This window comes from Citrus sinensis, chromosome 3 (assembly GCF_022201045.2).
Source record: "Citrus sinensis cultivar Valencia sweet orange chromosome 3, DVS_A1.0, whole genome shotgun sequence".
NCBI lineage: Eukaryota > Viridiplantae > Streptophyta > Magnoliopsida > Sapindales > Rutaceae > Citrus > Citrus sinensis.
In genome coordinates, this window is record NC_068558.1 from 43,668,040 (window position 1) to 43,694,221 (window position 26,182).

The following is a 26,182-nucleotide window of genomic DNA, read 5'->3' on the forward strand; positions in this document are numbered from 1 at the left end:
CTTACATTAATATTTTGGAGCTGTACCTTACGTTTAACATAAGGTACAGTCCTCTCCACCAACTGTGGGCTCTAGTGGGACTCACAGATCAGTTGTGTGAGAGACTCTATCTTACGTTAAACGTAAGATAGCAAAATCCTAATATTTTTGGCACATGTGGTGTTTCGGAAGATATGTGAATACTTGAGAAAAGAAAATGTAGATAAAAAGTAAGAAATAATTTTTTATGTTGGTGAAAGTAACTTCAGCTTGTTACTTGTCAATTTTTTTTTCTTAACATCATTCATCTGTTTAGCAAATTCCTGTTATATTTGATCCTGTCAGCCCATTTCTCTTCAAAGCTCAAGTAAATATTTAAAGCAGACGCTTATATTCCTTACTACGTGCTAATTTGATGGTTTTATCCTTCGTCATTAATATTCAGGTGACTGGTTTTATCTGAGAGGTCCAGCTACTTTGCCGATCCAACGGTTCTCATCTAAAATGGGTTTAGTTTATGCGGGTTTTAAGTGTATTGGAATAATAGATTTATATGGTGTAATACAAAGTGATTTTGCTACCAAACATGAGACAGCATAAATTTAATACCATGCAAAATTTTAATACTATGTAAGCCAAACATGCCCCGAAATGTATTAGCCATGAACAAAATCAAGAAGATCCATGAAACCAATTCAGAAATCTGGAAGAAGTAAGGTCCGGTCACAAGAACATAAGTCAAAAGAACAGAAAGTAAGGGAACAAATAAGGAGGCACATGAAGTTTTGCTTGTGTGATTGTATATTTGTGTTCAAGGTTACAACTGGAAAGTTATGGACAACTGGGGCTACAGACTTACGGAGTTATGGTTGCACTTTATATCTTCGAGTCATTAATGGAAAGGCTTTTATGATCATTTTGGCTTCATCTTCACTACATTCTTTTTAGAATAAACTTTTATGAAAACTTGCAGCCTTCAAGATTGCAAGAAACTAGGAGCTTTTGGGACAAAAACATTTTCCCAAACCTGTATCTTCATCTTCTTCATGATATGATTGTCAGCAGCAAATAAACTGAGAAACATATATTACAGCTCAGGAAAACAGCGATTGGAACATAATAGAATGAATAGATCTCAATCCCTTCATCACAGCAAGATCAATTCAAGCCTTGGGTTACGTACGTAGTCTATGGCTTAACAATTGTAATTTATATATTCACGTGATTCTTGATTTATTCTTTCCTTAATTGATGTACAAAGACATGTATAAATATTTCTTCACTGTGAAATGAATAGCATGTAACTTTCTTACAAACATTCGCATCTGTTAATTTCTTCTTAGAACAATCATTTGATTTCTTATAGTCATAAATGTTGTTCTCTTGTGGCATTGCCTCATAAAATAGATCAAAGTGTAAAATCAAATTTTCATTATCAATGACTGTAGCCTTTTAAGCTATGCTGGCGTAGCCGTCATTTAAACTCAATGAGGGCAAATTTAATTTTCCTCAATGATTTTGGTGATGAAAATATCATTTCGAACCTATGTTTTAATATTTATTATTCAAAGCCAGCAGGGATAAAAATGACTCTCTATTAATTGGAAAGTAAAATTTTTAGTTAAAATTGCAAAATAATTTCCTATTAAAGTCCGCGGGGGCAACTGCCCTGCTAGTAGATAACTAAATATGTTCATCCACAACAGCCATGCACTGATGCACATATCTATTAATTGAGAAAAAAAGCAAAGGGTTTTTTTTTCAACCAACAGTTATTTAGGCAATATATTACCTAATCATTTGCAAATATTTAGGAGATTATTTTGGAATGCTTGCAAGAAGTTGTTTGCATATCCATCACTTGCATAGTAAGGGTTTTTGTGCTTGTCAGATTACTCCCAATTGTATTTGCGTTTCTTTTCTTCGGCAGCCGTCACATAAAATCCAAGGGTGACTCTTGGTAAAGGACTAACAAGAACCCTTTGGCGAAGTAGCCATCTTATTCAGCCAATTTGTCACGTCACTCCACTCGAGCTGTATTATTTATCGGGTTGTTCTTAGACTAGACAAGACAACCTATGAATTTTTTGTCTTTATCGGAAAAAATTAGAAAAAAATAAAAACCTACGGAATTTTGTCCAAGGGGAATTATTGATTTCACGTTCAAGGAATCAAGATGCATTTGAAAAGCATTTTAAACAACATGATATAACTCCATACGCAAGTAAGTGCATGATTGTACGTAAGCAAAGAAGGTTACCCTACGTTTCATCAGTAACGGACATGAACCAAAATGATGGCCCTCAGTGACTGCAATAATAATTGACCTCTGTGACTGCAAGAATGATTGTATTTTGAAGACTGATTCAAAAATCTATTACTGCTTTCAAAAATATTTCTACTTCCCGTCTTCAACCACACCGAAGCTGGGCTACCAAAATTGATCGTCATCTTCAATTTGTACTGTTTTTTTTTTAATTTTTTTTTTATAATTTATCAACCTCTAAATTGCACACTAACCAGATTTATTTCTAGATACTAGAAAGACAATATATCTTTCATAATTTTTTTTTTCAGAATTACATTACAATAACCGACTAATAATTATGATCGTAAAGTCTATGAATTTTTCTAATTCAATTCTACGATGACATAGTCCATTATCTAAACTCAAAGCGAATCTGATTTATCTTCAAGTATATAAAAGAAAATGAACCTGTACGATCAAGCACACAACTTGGATCTACTTAAGGATTTCAATCCTATCAACCAAGAATGAAAATATAAGTTGTCTATCACTCGACCACCAAGTGATTTGTGTTTCGATTGCAGGATTAAATATACTTTCGTATTATCGGAACTCAAATTTAATTTGATACGGATCAAAGCTATACTAACAAAATGACCAGATCTTTTCGGAGGGAGAATAACTTTAAATCTCATAACTGCGACTAATTTATTAGTAATGTAACAAAGAGGATTCCGTTACAAACAGAGAACAACATCACCTGCATATATATAACTAGTGATTCTAGTATAAATGAAATTGGCTGTTTTATTCTTAAAATTAGGAAAAAAAAAAAAGGAGCAAAAAAATTAAAGTACATTTAATTAATTTTAAGATCGTTAAACTTTTACATGAGTTGTCGTAAGCATGCTTGATGCATCAATGTACTCAACAGAATCAAGCTTTATAGGAGCAAAAGAAGGGTCTTTCAGGATTTGCCTAAAATCCTCAGCATCACCATAAAAAAAATCCTTCAGAAACGCCACCACAATCCCACTCACACATCTTCTCATTGGATCCCTCGATTCGTTTCCATTTTTGCAAAAGTATTTCGAAAGCGCCCAAGACTTTACGTCTGATGGATTATCATCCAAAATGTCCATGTGACCATAATCTGTAGCAACAAAATGAGCACGAGAAGAGTTCTTGCATCTGTTGAAAAACTCTTCATGGTTTGCTCCTTCAGGTGCACAAGCGGTGATGCACCTAGCCACGCCGCCGAGTCCGGTGCCAATCACAGTAACGGGAATCGAGAAGTCGAAAGAGTCGAAAGAAAGAATCGAGGGATCAAGTCCAGTGGTTTTACTAGTCCCAGCAACGGGGTCTAGCCCTATTACTGCACCGAATCCATAGCGTAGTGATAGAGCAAAAGCCGTTTGTCCTCCGCGACTGTGCCCCATAACAGCAACCAAGCTTACGTTCGCTTCAGTATTTTCTGGGAGATTTTGCTGCAGGCCTTGGGGTAGCCACTCCGCGACTTCTGCTGCGCTGTTAAGTTCATTGGTTGCACTTGGTGGCGGGATACTGGTGTATAGCTACAAATGCCACGCACACACATCGTTTAAAATTAAGTTATAGTTTTGTACATGTAAATAAAATTAATGTTGAAATATGGATTATATATTGATATATTGAGCATACATACCTGAGGAGCAACAACGATGAATCCATGGGACGCTATGTGGTCAAAGATCTTCGAATAGCTTTTGTTGCTGAGAGAAGTGCCATGAAGGAACAAGATGACATTAAAAGTTCCTTTTCCGGCTGGCGTGACGATAATCAATGGCTTTGGAGGAGGTGGTGAGGATGGAGATGATGTCTCCAGCGTGATGCGTTTTGTGGAATAAATTCCTCTTGTAAATACCGGAAGTGTGGCCGTAGCCAAAAGGGGAGTGCCTTGCACTGAAGCTGCAGGCTTGGCGTCCACCATTGCTGCCATTATCGTGATTTTATTTTCCGCGCGAGAACGTACTGTTGAGAGACAATTGAAAGAGATGAACAGCAAAGGCGGATTTCAGATTTATATATAATGTTAAGACTGAACGTCAAACTTTAACGTCTATAGGATTGGAGAAACACGACAATATTTTACTAGTCGTGAGAAAGAAAATTCAATGTATGCATGTGTCTAAATGGAAACCAAATCCATTTTGTTTCCTCGCCTCTCCTATCCTTCCAAATTTTAATAATCCATGTGTCACTAACGAAATTGAATACCAAAAACTGACCTCCAAACTCACCTCTAAAGCAAGTTTTTTTTTTTTAATTTTATCTAAAGGATGAACAAATTTGAAGTTCCCTGAAATATAAATGGATCTAAATACAAAATACTTGACTGATATGTTTGTGAGTTTTTTTTTTTAATGCTGAATGTAAGTGACATCTTATTTTTTTTATAAATAAAAAAGTTTTAAACATAACTATTTGACATTTATATCCTTATGAGTCAAAATACTTAAAGGAATTAGGTTTTATATATACTTCTTATTTAAATATTTTTTCATTTAGATAAAAGTCACAAAAACTATTCAAGGTGTAAATGTCTAAAAATCATATATAAGTTAAAAAAATGTAACTTTAAAAAAAGATATGAAATTAATAAAATTTCAGAATTCAAAGTTTAGCAAACAAAGCCTGAGTGTTCAACTATTATCAATTTTTTTCTTGATAATTCTTTTCCTCTCAACTCTTTCTATTTTGACATCAATCTCTAGCCAATTGTTAAAAAAAATAAAATTAGAAAGTACAATTGAAAAAAGACAATTTTTTTAAGCAAATTATGATTTAGATTTTGCTTTAGTTTTTTTAAGAAATTTCAATCAAATTATGTATGTTATCTTAATCTTTTATCAGATTTGGTTACTTTAACAATTAATAGTAATTTAATTTTTTTCATTTGTTCATTTGTTCTTGATGTTTGTCTTCTTTATTTATCTTTTATATTGTTCTAGGCTTATTATTATGCCTTTAGAATGCTTGAGTGACTTGGATTCTTTAGATGCCGAACTTTTTGGTACTCGGAAATATGATACCCCGAATAACAATTTGTAATTAAACAAAAGAAAAAGTTCAAATTTTATCAGAAGGAAGATATAGCAACATAAAATGTAGTAACTTCAAAAGTTATGCTTAACACTAATTCTAAGTACATAAAAACTATAGGCAAACTACTTCAACCTCACAATTATCCAACACCACTGAAACAAATTTATTAGAAATTACAACTCCATTCACACAAAAAAAAAAAAAAAAAAAAAACTGTTCCCTGTGACAGCCACGATCTGCAAGCTCCACCAATTCTTTAGCCTCCTCAATTATTCATTCTATAGTCAACCTATCTACAAGCAGTTGCAAGAATCACAGGGCACAAAACTAATTACTAAAACTCTTTTTGCAGAGATTCATCTTTCTCGCAAACAATCACAATAAATAATTATAGCTTCTAACGTCAGACCCAACATTTTTATTCACTATTCTCTTCCAAATCTTCTTAACGTCCACCGCCATTTCCATCCAGCCATGTCGTCAAACATATCGAGGGCAATCTCCAACACACCAACTTCTCCAACATGGCTTTCTACTACTTACGGTGTTCGAGAATCTCTTCGATCTATCTGCACCATTTAGTATTGGCGAGGGTGTAAATGCTGGTATCAGAGATTGATTAATTGGAAGGAGAAGACCGATCAAAATTATAATTTTGATTAGGTAGAAAAAAAATTACAATATTTAGGTTTACATTTGGGAAAGTTTTTGAGTTAAGAAAAAAAATTGTTTGAAATATAAGATTCAATCTCATCCTTTAGATTTGAGAAAGCTTAGGAGAAGCGAGAAAACAAAATGCCTAAGAGGGGATTCAATTCCATCTAAATGACATGCATGCTTATTTTCTTTTATTGATGGTTATAAAGTTCTTAAAGCTAAAAATATTACAAGTATATCCTTTAAACTTGTATTTGAATACCTTGTACTTACAAGCTTGAAATACTTTTTAAGTTAAATAATTTGACAATATAGTATTTCCAAGTTAGATAATTTGATTACAACCAAAAAATAAAATTAGAGTTTGTTGAATTATATAAAAATAAATAATTTTCATTTGTTTTAAATTTAATCAGCTTTGAAAATTATTTAAAATAATGTTGTTCTCTAAATTCTATAATTTTGTCGAAATATATAAAATGACCAAATTACCCTTAATAATTTATTTACAGCAAACAATGGGTAACAAATTAAATTTATGATTCACTTTTCCCATGAAAGAGGGAAAATTAAAAATTTACATGATTCACAGTTTGGAGGCTTTGGTTTTGGTGTAATCAAAATCTGCATAATGGTGCTTTCACCAGCACTACTAATATTGTAATGGATATTAAGGTCTGTATAGAGTAAATTCAAAAGGTTAATCAGAGTTTGTTTGTTGCTGCTGCCACGAAGATTGATAAATATTTTGGGTGGGTGGCACCTAATTGGCCTTGGTTTAAACTCAACATAGATGGAGCTTGTAAAAGTTCTGGTTTGTTTAGTGCGGAGGGCTTGATTAGAAACTATTATGGGGAGTGGATAATTGGTTTTGGCATGAATATTGGTGTTGGTACCATCACTGGTGTTGAATTATAGGGTCTTTATCAGGGGTTATATTTGGCTTGGGATAATGGAATTCGGCAGCTTCAGGTGGATGTTGACAACCTAAGTGTTACTCGTTTGGTGGCTAATGCTATTGTTAGGCCAAATGCGTATGTGCCTCTTTATCAGGGGTATCAAAGAATTGTTGAACAGAAGTTGGCAAGTGCATATGAATCAATTTTACAGAGAAACCAATTTTGTAGTTGACTTTCTTGCAAACTCTGCTATTTCCTTGCCTGTTGGACTGCATATTTTCAATTCACCTCCTTTAGGGGCTGAGTTATGGGTTCATCATGATTGTATTGGGGTACCATATCGGCCTAAAATTGTTGAGAGTATTATTAGAGAAATGATAAAAAAATCTCTCTATTATTAGTTAAAATTAATCATTTTCTTCTTTTGAATTCTCTGGTCATTGAAAAAAGGTGAAAAAGAATGTAGTAAAATCGGTGTTTTGTTAGTTAATTAACTTGTTAATTAATAGTCCTAATGAAAACATAGTAAAATAAAATAATTTATAAAAATATAATAATAAACATTAATATATATATATAATGCTGTTTCAATTCGGGATTCCGGATTAGAACAATGTCCGGAGAGAGGCTAGTGGCCACCTGTGACTGCACATGATGGAGCCCACCATGTGCAGCCAAACCAAAAAAAATTAAAAGCTGCTGTTCCAATCCGAGACTCCTATAGCCTCCTATATATATATATTGTAATTCTTGAAATAACTAAATAATAATACCCCTAATCAAAATATGCAAAGGGTTTTTAATTGGTTGATGTGGTCAGTTAATGCAGAAGCTCCGACCTTCGAAAATTCTAAATGCAACTTTGTCGCTAACGATAAGGCTGAGGAATATTTTATCAACTTGTAATTTTATTTCTCTGTGCCTCCTTTTGAAAAAAAAAAAACAAAAAACAAAATCAAAACACCTTATCCTGTGTGTAGTGTACGTGTGCCTAGCAACAAAATGAATTGAATATCTGAAGATGCATGCTTCCACAAAGCTGTCTAACTCTCCGTCTTGAACGAAAAGGCAAGCCCGCCTTGAATTGATCATCGACTTCATCACTACATCTAATTGAAATCCTGATGAGTCTGGGGACTAGGATTCATTGAGATTCTTCTTAGCATATATATTTTCACACAGTGACAATAAATGTATATGTGGCAAAAAATATATAATAATAATAATAATAATAATAATAATAATAATAATAATAATAATAATAATAATATAATGAGAGTGGTCCAATTATGTTGGATATGCTCGCACTTATCCGATAGTCATAGGAGATGCTCTAATTTAGAGCATCCCAACATAGCAATTCTCATAATAATAATAATAATAGATCTACAAACTATATAAACTCTATCATGTTGCTTGTATAAATACATTAGATATTATCGAACTTTAAATAAGAGTTATCTATTGGAATAATACTCTTACTGATTTATTAACAAGAAGAAGATTTATGTCGGAAAAATTAGTAATGTATCCGGAGAAATTGGTACAAGAAGCAGCGGATACACTTCTTAATAATCAAATCCGTGGACAGCAAATAGGAATGTTGATAATAAAATTTATAAGTCGTTTTTAGATGTAATGAGCCGCATTAATTTGTACGAAGTGGATCCATCATTCCTCATCTTTAAAAGATGTGGACATATAGCATCCTAATTATTCCTAATCCTCTTAGCTGGAAATAATATTTTCCACGTTTATTAAAAAATATTATTTTATTTATTTTATTTGATGTTATACTCGATCCAGTTGGGGTCACCATGGACGAATACCATCCACTTGTTATGTTAAGGATATCTTTAGCTCGGTTAAATAAATTTGATGTTATGAGACCGACCTTCCAACGTTTCTGTTACCCATAGATGTTATTTTTCACACTAATAACTGAGATCATCCTTTAAAATTAGCGAATTAATTATTAGATAGCGGATAATGGAGATTAACATGGAAGACTTGAATACTTTATAAAACGTAGAATAAACTGGTAGCCTATGAACCCAATTACAAATTAATTTAATCAACAAGAACATGATGATTTGATAACTGATGGCTGGCTAGCATGTGGTTAAGCTTTTGCACATACTGTATGTAGGATCTCATGATGATGGAGCCGGAATGAACTCAACTTGACCGAGCGTTATCGGAGCAACAGAAGGGTCTGCCAGGATTGTCTTGAAATCATCACCTTCACTGTCAAAATAAGCTTTCAAAAACGCCACGGCGATGCCACTAACACATTGCCTCATGGGCTGCCTCGGTAACGTTCCATTTGTGCACATACATTTTGAAATTGCCAGAGACTTTAAGTCCGGCGGACAATCGTCCAACACGTCCATGTGACCATAATAGGTAGCGTCAAAATGAGCCCGATCAGAAGATGTGCATCTGTTGAAAAACTGCTGGTGGTTTTCTTTTTCGGGAGCACAAGGCACCACGCACTTTGCGAGGCCACCGAGTCCGGTGCCAATCACAGTAACAGGAATTGAGAAGTTGAATGATTCATAATCCAGAATCGGGGGATCAAGTTCACTATGAAAATACGGTATCCCAGCAACTGGGTCCACACCTACTAATGCTGAAAACTTAAGCCCAAGTGGGGGGTTTGTTGCGTAGCCCTGTGCCAGAGCAAATGCTGTTAGTCCTCCGCGACTGTGGCCCATAAGAGCAGAGTAGTTTAGATCAGCCACGACATTTTCTGGGAGATGTGATTGGAGGCCTTTGGGTAACCAGTTGATTTCTTCCGCTGCGGCGTCAACTTCTTTGTTTCCTTTCGGCGGCATAAGGTTGTACAACTAGTAATATGTTAAACATCGATTAATTCAAGTCATAATATTATCATTACACTTATTAGTTTGTATTTTAATGTATAAATAAATGGATATACAATGTATAGACAGTAGTAGAGGTACCTGAGGAGAAACAACGATGTACCCATGGGAAGCCAAGTGGTCAAAGAGCTTGGAATAGCTCGTGTTACTGACAGAAGTGCCGGGGAAGAACAAGATAACTTCATATTTTCCTTGATTATCGGGGAAAACGATAAACAACGGCTTTGGAGGCGGAGAAGGTGACGAATTGAAGCAGCGGCTTGACGTCTTCACTGTTATGGGTTTTGGGGTATAAGGTCTGTTTGGGAGGGATACTGTTTGGGACAAATGCGTCGAAGGGACCAGGAATGACGAGCAGATATCTGATGGCGGAGTTCTGCGAACCGGTGTGTTCCGTTAAAGCCTGGCGCGTGGAAGAACAGGAGCAGAAACATCCTGCTCGTCCACGATGTTGTCGTCCGCGAGGCCAATTCCTATAAAAGGCATAAGGCCATTCCGGCTAGAGATCGAGAGGCGAGGAGACCCGGTCGACGGCAGTTGGCAAGACGTGCTCTCCAGCACGAGAATCTAGGCACAACAGCCACGCTTTCCCCAGAACCGCGACGTAACACGCAAGATCTCACAGAGCCATGACAGCCACACTTTCCCCAGAACCGTGGCGTAACACGCAAGGTCTCACAGAGCCATGGCAGCCACGCTTTCCCCTGAACCGTGGCGTAACACGCTAGATCCCATGTTTTGCCCATAACGCAGCAGTTGGAGTCCCATACCGTCTCGAAAAAAGCGAAAGACTGAGATTCAGAGGAAGCCTATAAAAAGGTAGCCAACGAAGGTAAAAGGGTTGGCATTCTTGAGAAAAGGGGAGAAAACCACAAGAAACGCCATAAGACCTGTGGCAAGCTTTTCCCGAACCTTCATATCTGACTTGAGCGTCGGAGGGTTTGCGCCGGGAAAACAACCGGCGTACTCTGACTTATCTGTGTACGCAGGGACCTCTGGAGAAGAAGCCTGGCGAGGAGACCTCCTGGTCGTGACGAAGTTGATCGAGCAGAGATCCTGATCGTAGAACGAGGAGAACCGGAATCTCGCATCAACATTTTGGCGCCGTCTGTGGGGATCCAGAGCAAAAAGCTTCTGTCGATAGCAAGAAGAGGGGTGGAGTAAGCGAAAGGCAATGGAGATAGGAGGAAGTAGCGCACAAGGGGGTGACATAAGGCTTAACGATTCCGTGACGCTGAGGGAGGTAATCAGCGAAGCACGGGAAAAAGTCATGTTCGACCGGATGGAGCGAATGGAAAAGCAGATGGAAACCTTGACAACCATCCTGCATGAGCTGCGGAACGAGCGAAGGGTAACCCAAGAGGGAAGGGTGAGAGGCGGTGGAGCGGCACCAGGTACCGATAGTGCGGAGAGAAGTCAAACCGCTGGGAGATTTGGTGGTGAGAGAGGTAACGTACCTCTGCGGGGAGAATTTCATAGAGAAAGAGAGCAGTCCCCGGTAAGACAGACTTGTGACGGGGGCGACGGGGTGGTGGATGCAGAGGAAACAGAACTGAGGCAACACTTACATGATGTAGAGCGAGAGCGGGATCAAGCTGCAACGCGCGACCCTGGTCGCGCAGGACAGCTGGAGGAGGAAGTGCGAAGGCTAGCGCAAATAATTGACGACATGCAAGGGAGGAACAGAGCCCCTGGTTGGAGGATAATGCTGGACGGGGAATCACCGCTCGCAGCAGAGATCATGAGGGCAGTTATTCCGAGAGATTTCCGCCTCCCCGACCTCAGATACTCGGGAAGAACTGACCCGCTGATGCACATAGAGCGCTTCAACGACATAACGGGGGTACATGGATTATCTCCATCCCAAAGGTGCAGGGTGTTCCCACTATCCCTTGAGGGACGTGCACGAGAATGGTACAGGAAACTTCCTCGGGGCAGCATAAAAACCTTCGAGCAGATGTGCCAGGAATTCGCAGAGCAGTTTAGTGGGGCAATGTCACCGGAAGATGACATGATGGAGCTGAAGAGCATGAAACAGGGGGAGCAAGAAACCCTTCGGGAATTCATCAAGAGGTTTCATCGGGCTGTCCTCGACTTGGGAGCCTTCAACCACCCTCAGGCGTTAAGGGGACTGAAAGAAGGGGTGAAGATAGGAAGACTGTGGTACAATTTGAGAAGCCCAGCTATTCAAACGTATGCAGCCGCATACGAACAGGCTAAAAGAGACATCGAGATTGAGGAGGAGAAGGCTGCACGGATCAAGACAGACCAGTTGGAAGGGTTAGGGAGGAAAGAGAAGAAAGCATTACCAACTAATGGGCCGATCAGGAGGAGGGACCACCAGATCTCCGGTAGTGGAGCAGGAGGTAGGGTAATTGCTTACCAGCCTCATCAGAGGCCGCCACAGTATCAGCGCAGCAGGGCGCCACCTCCTCGTTCCCCAGCTAGGGAGCCTTGGAGAAGACATGATTCGGCATCCGGCGATCTTCATCAACATTCCCACGGTAGCAGGACGAGCAGACCAGAAGCACTCCCACCGCCCCCAACTCACAGTGGGGCAAACAGAGAAAGAGCAGTGCATCTGGTCGACCAGAACCAGGACTATGGGCGGTACACTCCCTTGAAGATGCCCCTGGATGAGGTGTACGAGGCCATAAAGGGTCGAGGGCTGCTGCACCTCCCTACACCAATAACAAAGCTACCCAACAGGAGGGATAGAGGACGTTATTGTAAGTTCCATGGCACCCATGGCCATACCACAGCAGAGTGTAGAGATCTCAAGACCCAGGTCGAAGATTTGGTGAGAAATCGGTACCTGGACGAGTTTATGGATGGGACTTTCCCGATGGTGGCCACAACGGATGAAGGGGAGCAGAGTGATGGAATCTTGAGACGCGAGCCGCCCGCAGCGAGGGTGATAGCTGGGGGCCCAACGTTGGCCGGAGATTCGAACAGATCGAGAAAAAATTATGCCAGATACGCCATGACCAGTAAAGAGATACTCTTCAACACCCCAGCAGCCAAACGAGCAAGGGTCAGGCAAGTGCCAATCATGTGGACGGATGAGGATGAGGAAGGGATTCTATACCCCCACGAGGACGCTTTAGTCATCAAGGCTACGATCGCTAGCAAGAAGTTTGACCGGATACTGGTTGATACGGGGAGCTCAGTTGATGTGCTATTTAAATCAACTTTGGAAGAGATGGGAATAGCCGACCGGAAGTTGGAATACACCAACACCTCCTTGAAGGGGTTCGGAGGAGGGAAGCTGGTCCCTCTGGGCGTGGTCGAACTGCCTATCACAATCGGGAGCCCCCCGACAGAAAGAACAATGATACTGGACTTCGTCGTAGTGGACGAGGAAGGTCCTTACCAGATGATCCTAGGTCGGCCATTTTTAAGGATGAGCAAAGCGGTGCTGTCCAACCATTATCTGGCTTTGAAGTACCGGGTGAATGGAGTAGTCGGAGTGGTACGAGGAGACCAGAGGATCGCAAGAAACTGCTACTCCTCGGCAGCAAGGGAGGCGATGCAGATAACATCCCTCGATACCCGAGTGGAAAACAAGACTGGCAGACAAGAACCCGTAGAGGATCTGGAAACAGTAAGCATGGGACCAGAGAACCCGGGAAAGACAATCAGAATCGGGTCGAGACTTGAGGGAGAGCAAAAACAGGAGTTGGTGAAATGCTTACAGGCTCATGCCGACGTGTTTGCCTGGACACATGAGGACATGCCAGGGATTGACCCAGAGGTAGCATGTCATAGGCTGGCAATAAAGAAAGGTGCTCGGGCAGTAAGGCAGAAGAGGAGGTGCTTCAACCAGGAGAGGTATGAGGCTGTAAATGATGAGGTGGAGAAGCTTCTGAGAGCAGGGTTCATTCGGGAAGTCAATTACCCAGAGTGGATATCAAATGTGGTGTTGGTAAAGAAGGCAAACGGCAAGTGGAGGATGTGTGTGGATTTCACAGACCTCAATAAGGCGTGCCCAAAAGACAGCTTCCCTTTACCAAAGATCGATCAGCTAGTAGATTCAACGGCTGGACATGGTCTGCTTAGCTTCATGGACGCATTCTCGGGATACAACCAGATCCCCATGTACGAGCCGGATGAGGAGAGCACGGCTTTCATCACTAACCAAGGTCTGTTCTGTTACAGGGTGATGCCATTCGGTCTCAAGAATGCTGGGGCCACCTATCAAAGGCTGGTGAATAAAGTCTTTAAGCCCTTGATCGGGAAAACCATGGAGGTGTACGTGGACGACATGATCACCAAGTCCAAAATCCCGAAGGAACATGTCAGACATCTCGAGGAGACGTTCGAGCTTTTGAGGAAGTATAAGATGAAGCTCAACCCGGAGAAGTGTGCTTTTGGGGTCGAGTCAGGGAAATTCCTGGGATTCATGGTGAGCCATAGGGGGATTGAAGCAAATCCCGAGAAGATCCAGGCGATTGTGCAAATGACGTCTCCTCGAAACCTGAAGGAGATGCAGAGCCTCACGGGGAGGTTGGCGGCGTTGAGCAGATTCATATCCAAGGCTACAGATAAGTGTCAGCCATTCTTTCAAGTGATAAGGAGGGGAAAGAAAACGGAATGGACCCCAGAATGCGAGGAAGCCTTCCGGAACTTGAAGCATTACTTGCAGCAAGCTCCGCTACTGTCCACACCGAGGGATGGGGACAAGTTGAATCTGTATTTGGCGGTATCTGATCGGGCCACCAGTTCCGTTCTAGTGAGAGAGGAAGAAGGAATTCAGTATCCGATATACTACACCAGCAAGGCCCTGCTCGACGCCGAGACCAGATACCCAACGATGGAGAAATGGGCACTGGCCCTTGTGGTTGCTGCTCGGAAGTTGAGGCCGTACTTTCAAGCATTCCCGGTCTCGGTAATAACCAACCAGCCATTGCGTCAAATTCTGCACAAGCCAGATGCCTCTGGTCGGCTCGTCAAATGGACTGTAGAGCTGAGCGAATTCGACATAGACTATAAGCCCCGCGCGGCGATAAAGGCCCAGGCAATGGCCGATTTCGTAGCTGAGTTCGCGGAGCCCGAAGTATGCTTGGATCAGCAAGATGCAGATATAGGCAACGACGAAACTCAAGTATGGCAAATATCTGTGGATGGGTCATCAGGAGAGCGGGGTTCAGGAGCAGGGATTGTCCTGGAAGGCCCAGAGGGGGAGGAGATCTCTTATGCTGTAAAGTTGGAATTTGCAGCCACAAATAACCAGGCAGAATATGAAGCCTTGATAGCAGGGCTGGAATTGGCTAGGGCCGTGAAAGCGGACAGAGTTAAGATCAGAACCGATTCCCAGCTGGTTGCGAATCATGTCAGTGAAAGATTCCAACCAAGAGAGGAGAAGATGGAACAGTACCTAAGGATAGTCAGGCAGATGATGGGGAAGTTCGAAGCAGTGGAGGTGATACAAATCCCCAGGGAGCAGAATAGTCGAGCAGACATTTTGGCTAGGATGGCAGCCGTAGCCGACCCAAAAATGCCAAAGTCGGTCCCCCTAGAAGTGAAGTCTCGTCCGAGTATCGAGCAAAATTTGGGGGTGTTGCGGATAGAACAAAAAAGCTCGTGGAGGGACCCGATAGTTTCATACCTTAGAGACGGGGTCTTACCACCAGATAAGCTACGGGCTCGGAAGATTAGAGCTCAGGCCTCGAGATACACGATGATCGATGGGGTACTGTATCGGCGAGGATATACATTACCGTTCCTTCGGTGTTTGGACGATGACGACGCGGATTACGTGCTGAGGGAAGTACATGAAGGAATTTGCGGAAATCATTCTGGCGGGAGGTCCCTGGCCCACAAGGTTCTAAGGCAGGGATATTTCTGGCCGACGATGCACCAAGATGCGCAAAGGAAGACCAGGAGCTGTGCAAGCTGCCAGAGTTTTGCAAATTTCTCTAACCAACCACCAGAGAAGCTCACCTCCATGGCCTCCCCTTGGCCATTCGCTCAATGGGGAATTGATCTGATCGGCCCATTGCCAAAGGGACGAGGAGCAGCAACACATGCAATAGTCGCTATAGATTACTTCACGAAGTGGATAGAGGTAGAAGCCCTTAGCAGGATCACATAGAAGAAAACAACAGACTTTGTGTGGAGAAACCTGGTCTGTCGATACGGGATCCCATATGCCTTGGTAACGGATAATGGCAGGCAGTTCGATAATCACAGCTTCAGGGATTTCTGCCAGAACCTCGGGATAGAGCTGAAGTATTGCTCGCCTGCTCACCCTCAATCGAATGGACAAGTAGAAGCAGCCAACAAGACAGTCAAGAGGCTTCTGAAAACCAGGCTCGGAGCAAAAAAGGGTGCGTGGGTTGACGAGCTGTCAGGTGTGCTATGGGCATACAGAACAACCCACAAAACCGCAACGGGGGAGACACCGTTCGCTTTGGCTTTCGGACATGAAGCGGTCGTGCCGGCTGAGGTAGGAACGACCACACACCGGACAGATCATTTCAATGAACAGGAGAACGACGAGCAGATATGTTTGAATCTTGATCTGCTAATGGAGAGGAGGGAACAAGCAGCCGAGCGATCAGTCACTTACCAACATAGGGTTGCTCGGTATTATAACTAGAAGGTGAACATACGGCAATTCAGGGTCGGAGACTGGGTACTGAGAAGAGTGAATCAGAGCACCAAAGATTCGACTCAAGGAGTGCTGGGACCGAATTGGGAAGGGCCGTATAGAGTCAAGCAGATAGCAGGGCCCGGAGCTTACAAGCTGGTTCGCGCGGACGGCCACGAAGTGAAACGCCCATGGAACGCAGCACACCTCCGAAAATACTTCCAGTAAGACTTGCTCACATTTTAAAGCAATTTCTGCTCATGCTGTTTATCTTTTATTTTTATGTTTTATGTCCGAACAATTTCATGTAAGTCAAATCCTGCCATTAATGTAACGTCGACGAATTTCATTCGCTTGAAACCGAAAAAAATACTAAGGCATGCAAAGGCTCGTCAAGTCTCAGAGCCTGTCTTATGGCGAGACAGAAGCCAAGCATGCCAGGATCTGCTCGGCCACGAGAAGGCAGCAGAATCCGAATCGTTTGAAGAAAATCCTAAGGCATGCAAAGGCTCGTCAAGTCTCAGAGCCTGTCTTATGGCGAGACAGAAGCCAAGCATGCCAGGATCTGCTCGGCCATGAGAAGGCAGCAGAATCCGAATCGTTTGAAGAAAATCCTAAGGCATGCAAAGGCTCGTCAAGTCTCAGAGCCTGTCTTATGGCGAGACAGAAGCCAAGCATGCCAGGATCTGCTCGGCCACGAGAAGGCAGCAGAATCCAAATCGTTTGAAGAAAATCCTAAGGCATGCAAAGGCTCGCCAAGTCTCAGAGCCTGTCTTATGGCGAGACAGAAGCCAAGCATGCCAGGATCTGCTCGGCCACGAGAAGGCAGCAGAATCCGAATCGTTTGAAGAAAATCCTAAGGCATGCAAAGGCTCGCCAAGTCTCAGAGCCTGTCTTATGGCGAGACAGAAGCCAAGCATGCCAGGATCTGCTCGGCCACGAGAAGGCAGCAGAATCCGAATCGTTTAAAGAAAATCCTAAGGCATGCAAAGGCTCGCCAAGTCTCAGAGCCTGTCTTATGGCGAGACAGAAGCCAAGCATGCCAGGATCTGCTCGGCCACGAGGAGGCAGCAGAATCCAAATCGTTTGAAAAAAAAATCCTAAGGCATGCAAAGGCTCGTCAAGTCTCAGAGCCTGTCTTATGGCGAGACAGAAGCCAAGCATGCCAGGATCTGCTCGGCCACGAGAAGGCAGCAGAATCCAAATCGTTTGAAGAAGATTCCCAAGGCATGCAAAGGCTCGACAAAGTCTCAAAGCCTGTCTTAGGGCCAGACAAAAGCCCAGCATGCCAGGATCTGCTCGTTCGCGAGAAGGCGAGCAGACTCCAAGGCATTCGGAAAGTTTTCTACGGCACGCAAAGGCCTCACCAAGTCTCAAAGCCTGTCTTACGGCGAGACAGAAGCGATCAGCGTTTCAGACGAAAATTAATTCATAAGTACGACACGAGATAGTAATCAACAACATTTTTATTAATGGCTAACAGAGGGGATAAATTTCATAAACGTTGTTCATTACAATACAAGAAGAAATATATAAAAAAGATGATGGATCAGTGAGCCGAGCAGCATCGGTTGGCTGGACCTCCTCGGGTGCAGGGGGGGTATCACCAGTTGCGTCCGGGGGGGTGCTCGCCTCGCCAACATCAGCAGGGACTGCACGAGGAGGAGAGTTACCCTCCTCAATCACGATCGGCTCTAACCCCTCGACATCTTCCTTGGCCGCCTCCTCGTCCATATGCTGAGCAACACCAGCTGCAAGGTCATCCATCTTCAGATCAGGGTGTCGCTTCCCGAGGACAGCCATGATGCAACGGTAGGAATGCCGAAGTCCCTGGTCGTACTGGTTGTCGACTTCCCTCTCCAAGTTCTCGACCTGGGCTCGGTGGGAGTCGCGGAGAGATTCGAGCTGAGCCGCGTACATAGCCATCTGCCTTTGCAGATCCTCCTTGACCTTGGTAAGCTCCTCCTCGAGGGTAATGGCTTTTGCTTGAGCAAGTGATTCTTGCTCTATCAGCTTCAGGTTCTCGAGGTTCAGCTCCCCTGCTTTCTTCTCGGCAACGTCAGCTCTGGTCGTCGCCGATTGAATATCTTCCTTCATCTTCCGGTCGTAGCGGCCCACCTTAGCCTTGTAATAGGTGGTCATGCAGCTGAGGTGGAAGGCGCTATGCTGCATGGCCCCCACCAGCTCACCCAAGGTGCGGCCGTCAAAATCCTCCAGCTCCTTCTTGCTCACGAGTTTGGTTAACTCATTGAGGTAAGGGACCAGATGTTCTGCTCGGCTGTCGGGTAAGCGAGATCGAGGCCCGACAGGAAGAGAAGAGGTAGCAGGACCTGTGGCTGCTCCACTGGCTTCCCCAACTTTTTCAGGGGCTGGAGGTAAAATCTTCAAGGGTGGGGCCTGCTGCACGACGTTGGCCCGCTTTGCAGTAGGGGCATCCTTACTCTGGTCCCCCTTCGTGGTTGGAGGTCGAGAACGTTTTCGGGTCAGGGCCCCAATCACAGCGTCCTCCATCCAATGGCCAGGAAGTATCAAGCGAGACTCGAGCAAGTTGTATGTGCTTAACAGTTCTCGGCTCGAGCAAGAATTGGCCCGTACCGCCTCGACCCGTTTGAGCTGGTCAGGTTTGAGCGGGAAGTGGACACCCCAAGAAACTACAACACAAACAGACACTTGGTTAGAGACAAGCCAATAAAACAAGGACAATTATGGATACAAGACATCTGAAGCGAGCAGGCAACCTGGGACCGTGAAACAGGGCGGGACCCGGTAATCCTTCCCGTCCATTTGTGCAACCTGACCCCAAGGACCCCCAGCAAAAAAGAACTTTCTCTTCCAATTCCCACCACCACCAGTAGGGAGGTCGGTTATGGGTTTCCTGGTCTTGGTGCTAGATTGGAAGTAGTACCAACCGGCATCTTTGGGGCTGCTCTTCAGCTGGTACAGGTGCTTCACCTCATCAATTGTGGGCTCGCTTTGACAACATCTGTCCCACAATATGAACAGACCAGAGAGCACTCTCCAACCATTTGGGTTCAGCTGACCAGGAGATAGATTTAGCCCGCTAAGTACCCGGGCAAAGTAAGGTTGCAAGGGACATCTCAGCCCGTACTTAAAGCTATCCAGGTACAGGGTAACATATCCCCTAGGAGGCCGGCTAGGAGCATCCTTCTTTCCTGGGACCTTGAGAAGTATTTCACCAGGAATGCTATACCTCAGCCGGAGGTCCTCGAGCTCATCAAACGTGGTCGTGCACGTCATGTAATCAATAGCGTAGTCCCGCGATAGGGCTCTACCTCCTATTCTACTCCCCCCTTCTGGTCGCGGCGCTCCTGATGGGGACGCCTCACCAGAATCATCCCCTTGACCCTCACTCAAGGTGTTCTCCGATCCAGAAGATCCTTCTTCACCGCTACTGTCGCTCGAGGAGGTTGTTTGGGGAGACATCCTCCTAGCGCTAGTACCAACACTAGACCTAATGGGCTCTGAGGGGATCCCGGGATCAAAAGCGGGATCAGCGAGCAGACTAGGTGGGAAGTCCAACTCGTCGTCGTCAACCTCAATGACCTTCTCTTTGCCCTTCGACATTCCCTAAACTCTACCACAACGCCACCAACTACTACCCAAACGAAAGAAAAAAGAAGTTATCTATAAACTATCCGAGACCGAGGAGAGAGAAGTAATACCTGAAGTACTGCTCCAATCGGAGAAAGGCAAGGATGGGGGCTTCGTGCCGGAACTTCTTTGCCGGAGAAACAGAGACGTAGACGGAGACAGAGTGAATGGTGAATATGCCGTTCGAGAGGATTTGGCTTTCCAAATGAGGACGGACTCTTGGGTTGCCAGCATATAACTGCGCCGAATCCCGAGGATCTCGTAACCGTCGGTTTGAAATTCAAATGGAGGGGGGGATTTCTGCCACGTCACCTCGTCCGCAATTAAATGCGACATGACTCCTGGCAGCCTTTTCCAAACCCACGCGAGCGAGTACTATCGAGTTTCTACTGCTGGTCCACTACATTACCCAACACCAGAAACTGGGGGACCGGTGTTTGGGAGGGATACTGTTTGGGACAAATGCGTCGAAGGGACCAGGAATGACGAGCAGATATCTGATGGCGGAGTTCTGCGAACCGGTGTGTTCCGTTAAAGCCTGGCGCGTGGAAGAACAGGAGCAGAAACATCCTGCTCGTCCACGATGTTGTCGTCCGCGAGGCCAATTCCTATAAAAGGCATAAGGCCATTCCGGCTAGAGATCGAGAGGCGAGGAGACCCGGTCGACGGCAGTTGGCAAGACGTGCTCTCCAGCACGAGAATCTAGGCACAACAGCCACGCTTTCCCCAGAACCGCGACGTAACACGCAAGATCTCACAGAGCCATGACAGCCACACTTTCCCCAGAACCGTGGCGTAACACGCAAGGTCTCACAGAGCCATGGCAGCCACGCTTTCCCCTGAACCGTGGCGTAACACGCTAGATCCCATGTTTTGCCCATAACGCAGCAGTTGGAGTCCCATACCGTCTCGAAAAAAGCGGAAGACTGAGATTCAGAGGAAGCCTATAAAAAGGTAGCCAACGAAGGTAAAAGGGTTGGCATTCTTGAGAAAAGGGGAGAAAACCACAAGAAACGCCATAAGACCTGTGGCAAGCTTTTCCCGAACCTTCATATCTGACTTGAGCGTCGGAGGGTTTGCGCCGGGAAAACAACCGGCGTACTCTGACTTATCTGTGTACGCAGGGACCTCTGGAGAAGAAGCCTGGCGAGGAGACCTCCTGGTCGTGACGAAGTTGATCGAGCAGAGATCCTGATCGTAGAACGAGGAAAACCGGAATCTCGCATCAACAAGGTCCGTTTGAAAACACTGAAAGTGTGGCTGTCGCCGAACCAGCTGGCTTAGCTTCAACGGAAACGGGCTTGCTATCGGCCGCTGTTGCCATTACGGCCTATATACTTTTGTGTGTTGATAAGGTATTGAGACGTGAGAAAGAGAGCAGGGCAAAGACAGATTTTATAATATGGGTCATGCTAAGTTGCAGCTGCTGCCGCAACTTAAAAATCATATAAACCTCACTGTCTGTGACAACATTTTACATGTTTTTAAATGTAAAGCATGTAATAATAATGTTGATTGAGAATTTTTAAGCGGCCTTAGGCCTTAGGGGGACCAAGTGCACGTGTTTCGATGATTTTTGAACGATTACAAAATGGAGAATGACTGAAGGAAAGTGTACTCCACGTCTCACACGATAAGCAGCCCTTGTCGCAAACGTCGTCATGCAGTTTTGTGTGTGAATGTCACGTGCAGAGATAACAATTTTCTAATCCTTTTATTTTTGTTCAAATAGCAAATAATATATTGTCTAGTTTGAACGATTTAAAAGGATAATTGTGGCAATTTCACACATCCTGCAGTGGCAGAATTCGAATTGAGAAATCTCAAATGCACTACATTCCAGAACCAAAATTTTATCACAATTTAATTCACTGTACACTGTTACTAACTGTACAGAGTAAAATTTAGACGACTTCAAATTCCTCTCCTCTCTCTCTGATTTTCACATGTGAACCCAATCTAGCCTGAAGGATAGAGAATTAATTTCATAACAATTAAGGTTTTAGCTCTTTCAAGTAATTTTTTTTTAATTTTAAAAAGAATAAACATTTATTTAATCCTTATATTTCAAAAAAAATGACTCAAAGATACTCACGTTCTTGAACAAGTGATATTCATATTCTTTTTTGCTTCACTTTTATAGTTATATCCTTACAACAATATTCTCAAAATTATTAATTAATTTATCTACAAAAAAAAAGTTAATAAAAAAATAAGACCTAAAGTAAAACAAAAATAAATAAATATTTTTTTATTTTACTTTTAAGATTAATTTAGTAAATTAAATTTATTATTTATATAAATAATTAATAGTAAGATTATTGTAAAGTCATCAAACATTGCTATAAATTGTAACAATGACATTATTACAGAAGAAAAAAATATGAAGATATGAATTTTAATAGTAAAAATATATTGAGATATTTTTTTAAAATATAAAAATTAAACAGCCACTTAATTTAGGATATAAAATTAAATGAATAGTTATAATTTAAAGATTACTTATTTTACGCTTTAGTAAAAAAACATTCCTGGACCCGTCTCTAGTCTCTGTTTAAAAGAAAAAAAAAAAATTGTAACAAATGGAACGCGCTTGAACTCTGGATCACGAGAGTGACGTTGGCAGTTGCGCAAGCATATCCTTCATCGGTGGTTATATTCCTATATCCGCATTCTTCTAGCACGCGCACCGCGTGCTTCCTGGCCCTTCATTCACAACGAAGTTAAAAGCATCAGAAGTTGTGAGAACTACTAGCCGGGAGACGTCTAGAATCTCTAGAGTCCAGATCATTCCACGTGCTACCAAAGAAAAAAGCACGTGCCAACCTCGCGTGTAACCGGTACTAAGCAAAAGGCAATCAAACGCGCGATGCATCAAGAAATTTCTGTTGTTATTTATTTATTCATTATAGGCACCGTTCCCTTTTCTTAGTTCTCAATTCTCATCAAACAAAGCCCTAAGGCAGTTAGTTCACTCTTCGGTTCCCTCCCATTTTCAACCTCGCGCACTTAAAAGGAAGAACTTTCGTTCAATCCAAACAGTTCTAAAATGTGGGCCCAGCCTTATCGGAAGTCCGACGTGGAGGCAGGGGCGACGCCTCTGTATCCGATGATGTCGGAGAGTCCGCAGCTCCGGTGGGCCTTTATTCGCAAAATCTATTCGATCATAGCCATCCAATTACTGGCGACGATCGCGGTAGCATCCGTCGTGGTTTCGGTGCGTCCGATTTCACACTTCTTTTCGAGTACCGGGGCCGGCCTTGCTCTCTATATTGTGCTAATAATCACGCCTTTCATTGGTACGTTGTGGTTTCGAAATTTCATGATTTTACTGTAATATTTGGCGCATTGGTGATTGATTGAATTTATTGGGTTACAGTGTTGTGTCCGTTGTATTACTATTACCAGAAGCATCCAGTGAATTATCTTTTACTTGGAGTTTTCACCATCGCTCTTTCGTTTGCGGTGGGTTTGACGTGTGCTTACACCAAAGGTAATTCTATTTTTAGAAGTTTTCATTTTTTTTAAAAAATTTATTTCTTTTAGTTGTGCAAAATGTTATTGTTTAACTTCGCTCGCAATGTTTAATATCTCATCCAGTAATAATAATTGAATGAAGTAAATAAACTAAAAGAAGAATTTCCATCCGTTTTGGTTGTCAAACAAGCGGCGGAGGAACTGTAGTCGATTACTGGCGTCCAATGTTTATTTTCTGGTGCCTTTGCCTTTAGCCTGGTTGGTACAGGCAGTGACATTGTGGACCGTGTTCGTATTAACTGTTTATGGAATCAAATGGCTTGTCTATTTTGTCATTTGGAATGGACTCATATAAGAGAGTGATGCCCACAGTTAATCAGTTTGATTGATTGTTATGCTTATTGATAGCTAACTGGAATTGTGCTTTTCAATTAGGGATGGCAAAAATCCCCACGGGGACGGGTACCCTCGGGGATTTTCCCCATTCGGGGAGGGTACGGGGATAATTTTATACCCAATTTTTTATTCGGGGAGGGGACGGGGAAAATTTTTTACCCAATTTTTTATTCGGGGAGGGGACGGGGATGAGGTGGAATCCCCATCCCCTACCCATTTCCCCATTTTAATTTTTAATTTAATTTTTATTTTTAAAATTACTAATAAATAAATAACAAAATTATAAATATTGTTAAAAATAATAAATATCAAAATATTTATATTATTAAATGCTAATAGGTATCCTACATTAGCTCGAATTGCTAGAGATATTTTGGCAATTCCAATTACAACAGTTGCTTCTGAATCAGCTTTTAGTACTGGTGGTAGAGTTGTGAGCCCACACCGTAACAAACTTCATCCAAGCACATTGGAGGCCTTAATGTGCTGTCAAAGTTGGTTACAAGCTTACAATAACAGTATGAGTTTATTTTACATTGTGATTATATTATACAGTTATTAATATTTGCACTTATAAGTTACTTTACTTATATTATTTTCATTGTTTTATAATTATTTTAATAATTTATATTTTGAATGTGACTTTGTAATAGATCAATATTAATGTAAGATATATTTTGAACTTTATTTTTATCTGAATTTTTTATTTTAATATGATTAATTTAAAATCGAAAATAAAAATAATGTATTAGACTATTAGTTATTCGGGGACCGGGGACCCTCGGGGATCCCCTGTTATTATTCGGGGAGGGGATGGGGATTCTCTCAAGTAATTCTGACGGGGACGGGGAGGGGACGGGGACATACGCAAAATATCGGGGATGGGTATGGGGAGATTGGTCCCCTCCCCTCCCCTCCCCATTGCCATCCCTATTTTCAATCTATGATGCCTTTAGTAGAAGGAAAGGATGAGGGAGAGGAATAATGGACTATTTTGGCTTATAGGATGGAAGGAAGGGGAAACTCATTTCTATCATTTCACTTTTTGGATTGTGTCTTGTTGTTATGGATTCATCTGCGCCTTACAGAGCAGTATCAATATATATGCTATCATCTTAAGCATATTTTGATTTAAGAAGATACGTTAGAAATGGGGGACCTACAAAAAAAATTCTTAGATTCCTCACATCAGGCAACAGTTGATTCAATTGATTAATTTTGATAGATGAGTGCTTTTACGGTTGCTGTGTTTGGGCTCTGTTTGTCAAAACTTATTTAAGTAGAGTTTTTATTAAAAATTATAAAATTACTTCAACAGATAAAATTTTTAAAGTTGTGTTATTAAAAGAATGAAATAAGATTGTTAAGTAAGGATATTTTAGTCAATTTAACAATTAAAAAAGTTTTTAACCTCTGTTCCGAAAAGTCTAAAATTTGAGTTTTTCTGGTAGGGCAAGGTAGCTTATTTAACCGTGAAAATTTTCATTAAATAAAAAAACAAATAATAACAAAAATTTTTATAAGAGTTTATGAGATTAAATAAGTACTCATAATTTTTGATAAGTCATATCAAAAAAGCACTTAGTACTTAGTGATGTATGTCTATTTCACATTGTAATTTGTGGCTTATATATTTACATTGTACAACACTCAATAATATGTTTGAAAATGCTACTGTATTTGGCACCAGGGGAGGTTATTCTGGAATCTGCAATATTGACGGCTGTGGTGGTTATTTCACTCACTCTCTACACTTTCTGGGCTGCACGAAGAGGCCATGATTTCAACTTTCTTGGGCCTTTCTTGTTTGGTGCTGTAATGGTCCTGCTGGTTTTTGCTTTTATTCAGGTACATGAATATGCCTGCAGTGCATCTTTTCTGAAACTTGTGTTGACCATAATATTGCATTATTATGCATTTCTCACTGTTGCTGCTTACTTTCTGGTGGCAGATTCTATTTCCATTGGGTAGGATTTCTGTGATGATCTATGGCGGTTTGGCGTCAATCATTTTCTGTGGGTACATCATATATGACACAGACAACTTGATAAAGCGGTACTCTTATGATGAATATATATGGGCTGCGGTTGCTCTGTATCTGGATATCATTAATCTTTTCCTCTCACTGCTCACTATCTTCAGAGCTGCGGACAATTGATGAAAATAAATGGCATGTTACCATCTTCTCTGTATTTTGGTGTACAACCGATTTGTGGCAGCTGCTCAAATGTTCTATTTTCATTAACGTTCTGGAGATGTAAATGTCAATATGCTGTAAAAGTTGATTCTGTTATAATCATAAAAGATTGATTAATTGAGAGATTCTGTATGTTGTATGTTTTCAAGTGTTTTG

At 42.0% G+C, this 26,182-nt stretch overlaps 4 protein-coding genes across 4 annotated transcripts; 1 reads left to right on the forward strand and 3 right to left on the reverse strand.

Annotated features, from left to right (window-relative positions):
- Positions 1-3,065: 3,065 nt before the first annotated feature.
- CHLASE1 (chloroplast chlorophyllase) lies at positions 3,066-4,243 on the reverse strand. The gene is given in 2 exon segments (NM_001288890.1): positions 3,066-3,801; positions 3,912-4,243. Coding segments are annotated over 2 exon segments (990 nt in total). The 5' UTR covers positions 4,206-4,243; the 3' UTR covers positions 3,066-3,105.
- A 4,612-nt stretch (positions 4,244-8,855) lies between these two features.
- LOC127901308 (chlorophyllase-1, chloroplastic-like) lies at positions 8,856-9,708 on the reverse strand. The gene has a single exon (XM_052438386.1). The coding sequence runs from the start codon at positions 9,702-9,704 to the stop codon at positions 9,021-9,023; it is 684 nt and encodes a 227-aa protein (XP_052294346.1). The 5' UTR covers positions 9,705-9,708; the 3' UTR covers positions 8,856-9,020.
- A 6,603-nt stretch (positions 9,709-16,311) lies between these two features.
- Positions 16,312-19,929, reverse strand: LOC127900841 (uncharacterized). Its single transcript, XM_052436101.1, has 4 exons — positions 19,254-19,929; positions 18,217-18,995; positions 17,977-18,111; positions 16,312-16,392 (listed from the first exon to the last, which is right to left on the reverse strand). The coding sequence occupies exons 1-4, from the start codon at positions 19,927-19,929 to the stop codon at positions 16,312-16,314; spliced, it is 1,671 nt and encodes a 556-aa protein (XP_052292061.1).
- Positions 19,930-22,719: 2,790 nt separating this feature from the next.
- LOC102624031 (protein LIFEGUARD 2) lies at positions 22,720-26,149 on the forward strand. Its single transcript, XM_006479600.4, has 4 exons — positions 22,720-23,255; positions 23,336-23,449; positions 25,520-25,677; positions 25,781-26,149. Exons 1-4 carry the CDS (start codon positions 23,006-23,008, stop codon positions 25,985-25,987), a joined length of 729 nt encoding a protein of 242 aa, XP_006479663.1. The 5' UTR covers positions 22,720-23,005; the 3' UTR covers positions 25,988-26,149.
- Positions 26,150-26,182: the final 33 nt, after the last annotated feature.

Bases quoted from the DNA above. Each gene is read 5' to 3' on its own strand.
- LOC127901308 (XM_052438386.1), bottom strand. From the start codon at position 9,704: ATGCCGCCGAAAGGAAACAAAGAAGTTGACGCCGCAGCGGAAGAAATC.
- LOC127900841 (XM_052436101.1), bottom strand. From the start codon at position 19,929: ATGTCGAAGGGCAAAGAGAAGGTCATTGAGGTTGACGACGACGAGTTG. The intron at 18,996-19,253 runs GTTGGTACTACT...TTTGTGTTGTAG, and splicing joins GAGCAGCCCCAAAGATGCCG to TTTCTTGGGGTGTCCACTTC. The intron at 16,393-17,976 runs GCGAGCACCCCC...CACTCTTCTCAG, and splicing joins TCCCTGCTGATGTTGGCGAG to TACCCAGTCTCCGACCCTGA.
- LOC102624031 (XM_006479600.4), top strand. From the start codon at position 23,006: ATGTGGGCCCAGCCTTATCGGAAGTCCGACGTGGAGGCAGGGGCGACG. The intron at 23,256-23,335 runs GTACGTTGTGGT...ATTGGGTTACAG, and splicing joins AATAATCACGCCTTTCATTG to TGTTGTGTCCGTTGTATTAC. The intron at 25,678-25,780 runs GTACATGAATAT...TTCTGGTGGCAG, and splicing joins TGGTTTTTGCTTTTATTCAG to ATTCTATTTCCATTGGGTAG.